The 12,500-nt window shown below is 33.7% G+C and overlaps 1 protein-coding gene across 1 annotated transcript in view; it reads right to left on the bottom strand.

Moving 5' to 3' along the window:
• The window catches only part of LOC137646731 (LIM/homeobox protein Lhx2-like), a 183,099-nt gene that overhangs the window by 85,035 nt on the left and 85,564 nt on the right, over window positions 1-12,500 (bottom strand). The window contains exon 2 of the mRNA XM_068379838.1: window positions 7,605-7,851. Coding sequence (XP_068235939.1) covers window positions 7,605-7,851 — 247 coding nt within the window. The remainder of the gene's footprint in view (window positions 1-7,604; window positions 7,852-12,500) is intronic.

Raw genomic sequence — 12,500 nt, 5'->3', positions numbered from 1 at the left:
GCCTCATTAACCGCAAATCGAAATACAATATTGATAATAATTTATTCAATATGATGAGATAAAATTGACAAGGTGTTCTTATAAAATTAAATATATTTGTGATATCAAAATTGTAGTAGTAATGAGATATGCGTGTTATGCTAACAGTATGTTTGAATGTCATTAAATGGTATACGTAGTAAGTCAGACAGCAAGGAATCTAATTTACTGTAGTCTCAATGAAGGGTCTGTTAATTAAAATTCATATATAATTACGTTCATCCCCTTCTAATAACGCTAAAAGCACCAGCTGCTGCAACAACGGTATTAGGTAAGGACGGGATGAAAAGATTAAAAGTAATAATCGGACGATAATAAAATAATGTCTGATAAGCTGTAACATTATTATCAAATAATTATGCTTGGTCTTATTTGTTTTTTCGTCCGTAAACAAAATAATTTACTCCAACGAATCCTCAACCAACATCAATTCCTTCTTTTCTGTTTTCAACATCAACCAACTTTTATACTGCAGAAATCAGCTCATAAAAATAGTGCTTTCAGTACACCTCACGCCGGGAACTGTAAGCATTACTTGAGGATTCTTTGTAGCATCTTTACGGACCCTTTTCCTGCCCCCCACTTTTTAACATTCTATTCTATCTTCTTGTCTTCATTTTTGCTGTCCAACCTCTTTTAAGTTTAACTTTTATTACCAACTGTGAGGTTTTTCCTTTTATAAACAACTGCGGAATTTTCCTTTTATAAACAACTGTGGGGTTTTCCTTTTATAAACAACTGCGGAATTTTCCTTTTATAAACAACTGTGGTGTTTTCCTTCTATAAACAACTGCGGAATTTTCCTTTTATAAATAACTGTGGGGTTATCTTTTATAAACAACTGCGGAATTTTCCTTTTATAAACAACTGTGGTGTTTTCCTTCTATAAACAAGTGCGGAATTTTCCTTTTATAAACAACTGTGGGGTTTTCCATTTATAAACAACTGCTGAATTTTCCTTTTATAAACAACTGCTGAATTTTCCTTTTATAAACAACTGCGGAATTTTCCTTTTATAAACAACTGCGGAGTTTTCCTTTTATAAACAACTGCGGAATTTTCCTTTTATAAACAACTGCGGGGTTTTCCTTTTATAAACAACTGCGGGGTTTTCCTCTTATAAACAACTGCGGAATTTTCCTTTTATAAACAACTGCGGGTATTTTCCCCATTTGTACCCAGGTAACGAAAGGCCTCCCAGGCCCCAGCGCCTTGCATTAAGACAGAAATTCCATCCATCCATCCTCAATCAACCTCAATTCTTTCTCCTGCTTGGTCCATTTGGTATTCTATTCCCTCATAATACTTTACCTAATTGAAACTGCTGTGTTATTGCAGTATTTGCAAAATATTCCTTTAATAATTGCATTGCTTAGTTGCATGATACTAGTTAAGATCCATCAAGAGCAATTTGTACGCCTAATGTATCAATGAGAACTATATTTTTTTCTACAAAAGTTTATGCTTTCTTTGATCTTCTATTATTAATGCCATTAAATGTTTGCTTGAAAGACAAGCATTTCGAAATGTGAATTGGGAAATTATTTTATCATGGAATATAGAATGTAATGCATTTTAATCGTGAAAGTTATTAACATTTCTATCTCTTTCTTGCATTGTTTTTGTCTATTTTCCATAAAATATGTAACTAGCTAAATAGGACATCTTTATTATTATTATTATTATTATTACTATCCAAGCTACAACCCTAATTGGAGAAGCAAGATGCTATAAGCCCAGGGGCTCCAATAGGGAAAAATAGCCCAGTGAGGAAAGGAAATAAGGAAATAAAGAACTGAAGAGAACAAATTAACAATAAATCATTCTAAAGAAGTAATGTCAAAAGAGAGAGAGAGAGAGAGAGAGAGAGAGAGAGAGAGAGGTCGTTCTACCAAGACTCATGGGTCATACACCAATAAGTTGGACGTGAATTATAATATATGATTATTAAACAATCCACATTCGCAATCATAACATAAATAAAAAGCATATCCATCACTCATATTCTAATTGTCAAATATCGTTCTTTTAATTTATTCGAATTTCGTTTTGACGTCCTTGAATGACTTGAGGAAAGAATTTCCGTTTTATATATTATCTTATTGTTTTTATATTATTTTTTAGCGAATAGGATTTAAATTACACTGATATGAATTGATATATTTTATATCATCAGCGAAATAACCTTTGTTTCTACTTCGAGTTTTTCTCACAAGTCAAGTTATGATAATTTAGTTTATTTTCAGTTAGGTAATTGTTTTTAATTGCTCAAAATTCTGTAATTTTTTAGCGTTAAAAATTATTTTTTATGGGTTAAAATTGATACATTCGGTAAGATAAATATTGAAAATTTGAACGCAAAGGATTTAAGTTTGCTAATGGTGATTTTAGTTTGAGAAAATTGAAGTAATAATAATAATGATAATAATAATAATAATAATAATAATAATAATAATAATAATAATAATAATAATGCTGAATTTTTTTTACTCGGCAAATTATGTATAGCAGGAGTTAACAAAGTTCCGATCAAATTGCAATGTTAGTGATCGCCCAGAAAGCAGTAGCATAACTAAAAGAAACATTTAAGGGATGAAATTTCCATTGAACTCGCATTATGCATAATAGCCTTTCATCCGTCTCACATAAAATCAAATGATGCCAGAAATGTACCATCAACAACTACACCCACCAATAGCGATAATAACAGCAAATATATTTTTTAGTTTATACCACATTCGATCCCAATCAGTTCTGGAATCACCATTTTGATTACTTGTTTACAAAATCAAGTAAATGAATAAAGATTGAGATGATCATTCTGCCACCTACCCAACCCCCCCCCTCCACAGATCATCTACCCTCCCCCTCCTCTGCCCTCCCCCTCCTCTGCCCTCCCCCTCCTCTGCCCTCCCCCTCCTCTGCCCTCCTGTGCCCTCCATTACCCCATCACTATCGGACATACCAAGAACGACTATCAAACGTCACACATACAAACACACACACATTGTAAGCAGCGAAGAAGAAGAAGAAGAAGAAGAAGAAGTAGAAGAAGTAGAAGAGTGGAGGGGGCGTCTGGAAAGACAAGACGTAGCGGAATGTTAAGGCGTCTCAATGGGGTCATTCGGATGCGAGGGAGACCAGGACTTCAAGTTTATCTCTTACTTCTGTTATGGACAGCGGGGAGCCATTTGTTTTATGAGATGCGACTACCAATAGCGATAAATAGATATTGAAAGGATATATACATATTTGCTATATTAGGAGAGAGAGAGAGAGAGAGAGAGAGAGAGAGAGAGAATCCCCGAAGACTAATCGACTCTTGCATTCAAAGGGCGGATGATGAATGGTGATATCGTTTAATCAGGACACCGAAATAATTAATTTCTTTTTGCTTTGCTTGTGTTCACACACATGCCTGTGTTTATATAAATGCACACATATACACATAAATAGTGAAAGATTAAAAGAAAAAAAAATCAGGCAATGGCTAGGTTAAGTAAAATTTGGAAATCAAATCGCCGGAAATTGCATATAAAAATCAGACTAAATATCAGTTGAGTGAGATTGGTGTTACTATAAGGACATGATATGAGTCATGGTATGACAATGAAACGAGAGATTTAGTAGATTTGAGAACAAAGCCCTCAGAAGGATATTGGGAGTTAAATGGCAAGACAGGATTAGATATGAAGCTATAAGAGAGATTACTCGGGTGCCATATATGGATGAGATCATGATGAGAGGTAGATGGAGATGGTTTGGGCATGCTCTTCGCACTCCCCAAGAGAGATTAGTTCACCAAACATTCATCTGGGCTCCACAAGGCACTAGAAGAGTTGGACGACCCAGGCCTACATGGCTGAGGACTATGAAGCGTGAAGTAAATGAGGTATTGGAGCAGTATCGAATTAAAAGCTCAAGATAGAGACGAATTGCGAAATCAAACCGAGGCCCTTTGCGTCAATAGGCGTAGGAGGAGATGATGATGTGATGATATATATGTGTGTGAATGCATATATAATTTTCTCAATCATACACGATTTCCCCTTTTAAAGGGATTGGTGGGTAAACATTTATACCATCAGGTTTCTCAGCAAGGTTTTGGAGGTGAGGATGCTTGCCCTTCATCCTTCTCCGGAACCCAGCAGATAGTGGGATCGATTTGCAGTTGGATGAGCTTGAAAGCGAAAGTCAGGGATAGCTATTTGTGCCAAAAATATACAGCTAAAGTACTGAAACCCTCGGCCATATAGGTAGGAATGGGTGTGACATAATATGGAGAATAAAGGAGTTACATTAGACCTGCTGAATTCATATACAGTATATGGATAATAATTTTTATATAGATACAGTTTATACATATATATATTATATATATATATTTATATATATATATATATATATATGTATATATATGTATATATATATATATATACAGTATATATATATATATATATATGTATATATATGTATATATATATATATATATACAGTATATATATATATATATATTATATATATATATATATATACACACATATACATATACATATAGTTTTAATACAACAAAAAGGGTAAGAAAGCTAAATAACCGTGTTCATAAAGAGTAGATAAAGTGTTAGAAAGAAGGGGTTTAAATATTAAAAAAAGTCGAAAACATGCGTAGATAATTAACATAAATATCATCAGAGTTCGGTTTTGGAGGTTTAAGAAGCTTCACTTTAATTTCACTGTTGTTATAACTATGAATAAACTAGAACGTTGCTGAAATTTATCCCAATGTCTTGTTTTTTAATTATTTGCATCTTTTTCAGAGAAAACCTATAGTGACTCTTGTGAGAAACGAACGCACTTTTGAATACTACGGTATATTCACTTGCAGCAAATGCTTTCATTTTGATGAACTTCTTGGCATAAGTCAAATTTAATACGTTTGTTTGTTACTTGTTTGTTTCCCATTGTTATTCATCTATTTGTTTTATGTTCTGTTATTCATCTATTTGTTTTATGTTCTGTTATTCAACTTTTGTTTCAACTTTGTTATTCATCTTTTTAGTTTTCTTCATATCCCTGTTTCATTTTCATATTGATATGCTCTTCTTATTGGGGGTCTTAGGCTGGTAACATTCACTTCAGCATATATATATATGTGTGTATATATATATATATATATATATATTATATATGCTAAAGTGGATGATATATATATATATATATATATCCCTTTCTAAGTGGAGATACCCTAACGTGGTGAAAGGGTTTGAGTATCCGCATGATCAGCAAAGCTGTACTAGTCATGGCCACCCATACTAGGTTGGTTTACTGCGAGCGATCAGACGAAAACTTCCACCATCACCAATCTGCATTGGACAGCGTGGTGATTAAAACTGGTCAAACCTCAGTCATGAAGTGACATATCTGAGGCTTTTGTCCTGCAATGGACTAGAACGGCTGCATTTATTGTTGGTGGTGTTGTTGCGTATATATATATATATATATGTATGTATGTATGTACAGTATATATATACATATATATATATATATATATATACATATATATATATGTATATATATATATATATATAATGTATGTAAGTATATATACATATATATATATATATATATATAATTTACATACATACTCAAAAACACCACCGACAATAAATGCAGCCGTTCTAGTCCATTGCAGGACAAAAGCCTCAGATATGTCACTTCATGCCTGGGATTTGACCAGTTTTATATATATATATATATATATATGTATATATATATGTATATGTATATATATATGTATATGTATATATATATGTATATATATATATATATATATAAAACCAATCCCTCAGCCAAAAAAAAATTCCCCGAATCAAATGAAGCGAATCGACGGGTGGTCTCAGTAACGGAAGAAGGTTAAACAGGTAGGCGTATGCAGACCAGCACTGACCCGTACCTCGAGGTCGACCTCGGAATGCCGAGAGATGAATGCTACGAGGAAATTAGTTGAAGCAGGAGATTAAAACCGCGATGGAATTAATATGAGAGGTCGAGGGAGCGTGAGGGGTGGGGGGGGGGAAGGGGGCGGCCGCATGCCCTCCATATTAATTGGGTCTCTATTGGCTGACGTCAATTCTAATGGGTAGCAGGAAGATAGAAAGTTCTTCCGTGGCAGCAGTGAGTTCGTTCGTGTGCGTATACGCGCGCGTGTGCGTGTTGGTGTGTTGCGTTTGCGCGTGCGTGCGCGTGCACTGTATGTGTGCGTTTGTGTGTTTGAAGAGATGTACCGGTTTTGTTATGTATTATGTTATGATGTGAATTCATGTGTACACACACACACACACACAAAATATATATATATATATATATATATACACACACACAGTTGGATTAGTATGCGTATTCATTTATGTAGATATTATATACTTATATATGTATATATATATATATATATAACATATATATGTGTATATATATATATATATATATTTAACATATATATATGTATATATATATATATATATATACTGTATATATATATATGAGAGAGAGAGAGAGAGAGAGAGAGAGCAAGAGAGAGAGAGAGAGAGAGAGAGAGAGAGATTCATACAATTGTGTTCCAATTATGCCACAAATAATCTTGCAAATGATTTACTGCAACCTTTTTTTTTTTGAAAAGGAAATCTTTCTGTAACGCATTGCATGTCCTGCAACGGATGACTATATGCGATTAGCCTGCAAATGCAGGGTGCAATCCTCCTCAAACTATAACTAAGTTGTAAAATTTAATGTCTTGCAACATCCTGTACCATAAACCTGCGAAAATTGTCCTGTCATTGTTCTCCTCCTGACTTATTTTACCGACAACATTTTGCTTGTGCAATTTACTTGATATATATATATATATATATATGTCATGTATATTTATAAGTATATATATATATATATTTATATATATAAACATATATATAATATGTATACATATAGCCTATATATATATATATATACACAATGTATATATATATATATATATATTTATATATATAAAACATATAATATATATACATAGAGCCTATATATATATATATATATACACAATGTATATATATATATATATACACAATGTATATATATATATATATATATCTGTTCGGCGCCGATTACTATATACATTATTTAGTTAGCTAAGAATTTCTTTGTATGATACATCATATAGAAAATATAATTTTTACCCACGGCCTTTATTCCGATGACATTTAATAGTAGTGAATTGCTTAGTTTATGTCAACAATTAATTTTATCAATTTTTTTTTTTTTTTTTTTTTTTTTTTTGAACGGAGGACTTTTGTCAAATAGACTCCAGTTAGAAGTAATAAATCTCTACCATTCATTTCAATGGGATTATTTTGATAAAATCAGCAATGCAATTTTTGGGTATAGATAACCACAGCCAACGCAACGCCAGTTTAAACTACATCGAAATTAAAATCAATAGCTTAATTATTCTCTTATACACATGACAAAATGTGACCCCAGATCACAGCATCCAATGAATCAGTGCCCCTCACCTGTAGATCCGGCATCCGACCCAGGTGAAACGTAGTGGTTCGTCCTGTCGCTGCAGGGGCTGACGAAGTTCGCGTGCCCGCCGGAGGACGCCGAAGAATTGGACGACGACGACGACGACGAAGGGGTCAGAGGGGCCTGTTCGTGCGCGCTCGAATTCTCGTGGGCGTGGGCGTGGTCGTGGAGTTGAGGCATGGTGGGGGAAGGGTCACAGCTGGGGTCGTAGGCTCCCTCAGATGACCCGTACTGCTGTTGGGGAGGAGAAGAGAGAAAGGCGCATTCAGAAGAGGTCGTTTTTGTAGGATTGATTTATTTATTATATTTGATTTTTTAATTATTTATCTACGCATTTATTATTCTTATATTAATTGCTTGATTTACTTCTTCATTTATCTATTTATTATATTTGATTTTACCTGTACATCTATTCGTACTTAATTTATTCTTCTATTCATAGCACTTATTCAATTATTAATCTATTCATCGTATTTATTTATTTATTCATTTATTTATCTCTCTATCCTTTGAATATAGAATATGGATTATTATTATTATTATTTTTATTATTATTATTATTATTATTATGATGATGATGATGATTATTATTGGTATTACTATTATTATTATTATTATTATTATCATCATTATTATTAGCCAAGCTACAACCCTAGTTGGAAAAGCAACATTGCTATAAGCCCAAGATCTCCAATAGGGAAAAATAGCCCAATGAGGAAAGGAAACAAATAAACTATATAAGAAGAAATGAAAAATTAAAATTAAATATTTGAAAAAAAAACATTAACAACATTAAAACAGATAATTCATATATAACATTATTCAGAAGAAGATGTCGTTTTTATATGATTAATTTATATATTATATTTGGTTATTTAACTGTTTATCTACGTATTTATTATTCATTTATTAATTGGTTGATGTACTTCATTATTTATCTATTTATTATATTTGATTTTACCTGTATATCTATTCTTCGTACTTAATTCATTCATCTATTCATTGTACTTAATTCATTCATCTATTCATTGTACTTATTCATTTATCTATCTATTCATCGTACTTATTCGTTTATTTATCTATTCATCGTACTTATTTATTTATTCATATCTATCCATTCAATGTAAAATTTGTATAGAAATTCAAACGTTGTTGAGTCACTCATATAAGTTGGTGGATGTCCGGGTATTTGAGAGAGTTTCTCATTTTAACCCTTTCCGGACGACAGGTCAAATATTAATCTATAGGTAGTTGAGTATTTGACCGGTTTGGCGCTCACAGTCACCTGTCGTCCAGAAAAAGTTGAAATGAAAATCTCTCTCAAACACCCAGACACCCACCAACTTATATGAGTGACTGTACGTTATAACAATAGCGATTTCTTCTCAAATTTCTTTTTTAAACAACCTACCTAGAATACCATATGGATTGAATTAATAGAATAACCTTTTATAAGAGACAGTAGCTAGTCTATCATATCTTCTACTTAACCATATGGGATGATTTATTTATACCAAGGACGTCACTAAATTGTTGGATTTGTTAATTTATAGATTTAGAATATAGTGAATAATTTAAAAAGGCAGATAAAGTTCGACAAGGCACAATCAAATGTATTTTGGGAAAAGAAAATGAAGAGACCAAATCTATTAAATCTCTCTCTCTCTCTCTCTCTCTCTCTCTCTCTCTCTCTGGTTTCTGTCCCCTCGTTTGGGGCGTTAATGAAGCAGTAATTAGCCCTAATTATAAAATCATTACTGTGGTATCTGTTCCAAATTAAGTATATCAGCTTTACTCGCTTGCGTCATATTTCACCACTGTTAGAGAGAGAGAGAGAGAGAGAGAGAGAGAGAGAGAGATCTTCTCTATGATCAAGCCTATGATTTCACTCCAATTTGGTTTGTGTCACTATTTTAATCGTATACGTCTATTATTATTATTATTATTATTATTATTATTATTATTATTATTATTATTATTATTATTATTATCATCATTATTATTATTATTATTATTATTATTATTATTATTATTATTATTATAGCCTCAACGAAATTCTGGAAATACGATAGGAAACAGAGTAGATCTTCTTCCCTGATTAATTTGAACAGACTTTTCTTAGACCAATAAACCAACAAAAAGAATAAAAATATTTTTAGTTATCTTATACACATTCACACAAGTAGGCAAGCACAAATACACACAAAAATACAAACACACATACATACATACATACATACATAAATACATACATACTTATATATATATATATATATATGTATATATGTATATATATATATATATATATGTATGTATGTCTGTATTTTTATGTGTATTTGTGCTTGCCTACTTGTGTGAATGTGTATAAAATAACTGAAAAGAAATCTTATTCTTTTTTGGTGGTTTATTGGTCTACGAAAAGTCTGTTCAAATTAATATATATATATACATACATATATATATATACATACATATATATATATATATATATATATAAAATGTTTGATTCAGATACATTTTATACCAGGGGAAAATAAACCTGTCTTTTCCATAACACCAGAGAAATTTAATCAATCCAGTCAGTCGCCATTTTGACAAAATGTGCTGAATAGTATAGACTCTGGGCCACGTTCCTAAACAACAAAATAGCGAAGCGCAGCGACACAAATGGAAAAGAAAAAAACCCTTCCACGATGCAGAATTGTGCTGGCAGTCAGGCTCACGTGCCTAGCCATTATCATGCGACGCCTTCCCGGGGCAAAGGGAATGCAAGTATGTGTCCGATGGCGCTGGAACATGTGTCCAGGGCGAGATGGTATGGCAGCTCGGTTGTGTCCTCGCCTCGTAAGCCACCGTCACTTACGTGAAGACTTGTTCGAGATGCGTCGCATCCTCTCTCTCTCTCTCTCTCTCTCTCTCTCTCAGAGTTCTTATGATTTTGTTTTTGTAGATCAAATTTTATAAAACTCTCTCTCTCTCTCTCTCTCTCTCTCTCTCTCTCTCTCAGAGTTCTTATGATTTGATTTATGTAGGTCCATTTTTATAAAACTCTCTCTCTCTCTCTCTCTCTCTCTCTCTCTGAGTTCTTATGATTTGATTTATGTAGATCCATTTTTATAAAACTCTCTCTCTCTCTCTCTCTCTCTCTCTCTCTCTCTCTCAGGTAAAAGGCCCATTATATATGATCATGATTTGATAGCTTTAAAAATTGCAGACTGTTGAAAAGTACCATTTTAATCAACTTCAATCTTTGCATAGCTTAGTCACGCAATACTTGAAACTACTCTGGGAGGCTCAGAACGAACAGGAAAATTGCTGCCATGTGCATCCTGCGGAGTCAAGAATGAACTGTAGGGGGCGGAAAATTCCAAGTAATTGAATATTATCTTCTTACGCACACACACACATACACACATATATGTGTATATATATATATATATATATGTATGTATATATATATATACTGTATATATATAGATCTATAAATATATATATATATATATATATACATATATGTATATATATGTATATATATACATATATATATATATACATATATATATATATATATATAGAAACATACAGTATATATATATATATATATACACAAATAGAAACATACAGTATATATATAATATATATATAAATATATTTATATATATATATATATATATATATGTATGTATGTATGTATGTATGTATGTATGTATGATTGTTTGCGTGTGTACGTGACTATGTGGGGATGTGTTTCCATGTCTGTTTTTCCTCATATTTTTTTTTTACTTTTTAGTGCTTGTGTTTGCATGAGCGAAGTAGAAAATAAGAAGCCGCTGATGCAAAACACATTATTAAAAGGTTTAATTGAGATATCAAAGGGATTCAGAGAGGCCCTTACCAACAGACGGCGGCTTCTTTGACATTCACTTTCCCTTTGGTAAAAAAAAAAAAAAAAAAAAAAGAGCGAAAAAATAACGCGGGTAAAAAGTTTAGGTCATCATTATTAAATGATGATCGCTAACGCCAGCAAACTCTTTCTCCTCCCCCTCCTCCTCCTCCTCCTCCTCCTCCCCATCCCCCTCCTCCTCCTCCTCCTCCTCCCTTTACACTTCCCCTGTATGGTTCCTTCTTTCCTTTGCTCCTCATATCCCTCTTTCCCTATCCCTCCGTCCTTATTCTTATCTTTATCGAAGGGAGTCTCCTCCTCCTCCTTCTCCTCCCCCTCCTCCTCCCCCCTCCCACTCCCCCTCCCCCTCCCCTCCCTTTACACTTCCACTGTATGGTTCCTTCTTTCCTATGCTCCTCATATCCCTCTTTCCCTATCCCTCCGTCCTTATTCTTATCTTTATCGAAGGGAGTCTTCTCCTCCTCCTCCTTCAGACCACTTCGTGTGTATTCCCTCCTTTTTTCCTCTTCCTGGGCTCATCATTCTTCCCTTTCTATCCCCTGCCTTACTAAGGAAGATTCCTTCAATCCATCGCTTATTTCCTTGAAGTCTCATGTCCCCTCCTGGCCACTTCCTCGTGATCCTCACTCCTCTTGTACTCTTCCTTGAGTACCGACATCCTCTTCCTAACCTCTCACGCTGGATTCTCATGAAGTAACCCCCCTCTCCCCCCCCTCCCTCTTACTTTTCTCTGGATTTTGGTGGCCGATGTGGTAACGTCTCTGACTGGTGAACGCCAGACTGGGGTTCGAGTTCCGCTCAAACTCGATAGTTTTCTTTGGTCGCTGCAATCTCACCATCCCTGTGAGCCAAGGATGGTGGTTTAGGAGGAGCCTATAGGTCTATCTGCTGAGTCACCAACAGGTACTGCCTGGCCCTCCTTGGTCTTAGCTTGGGTGGAGAGGGGCTTGGGTGCTGATCATATGTGTATATGATCAGT

Source organism: Palaemon carinicauda, chromosome 9 (genome assembly GCF_036898095.1).
Source record: "Palaemon carinicauda isolate YSFRI2023 chromosome 9, ASM3689809v2, whole genome shotgun sequence".
Lineage (NCBI taxonomy): Eukaryota > Metazoa > Arthropoda > Malacostraca > Decapoda > Palaemonidae > Palaemon > Palaemon carinicauda.
This window is presented reverse-complemented; position numbering and strand designations above follow the sequence as displayed.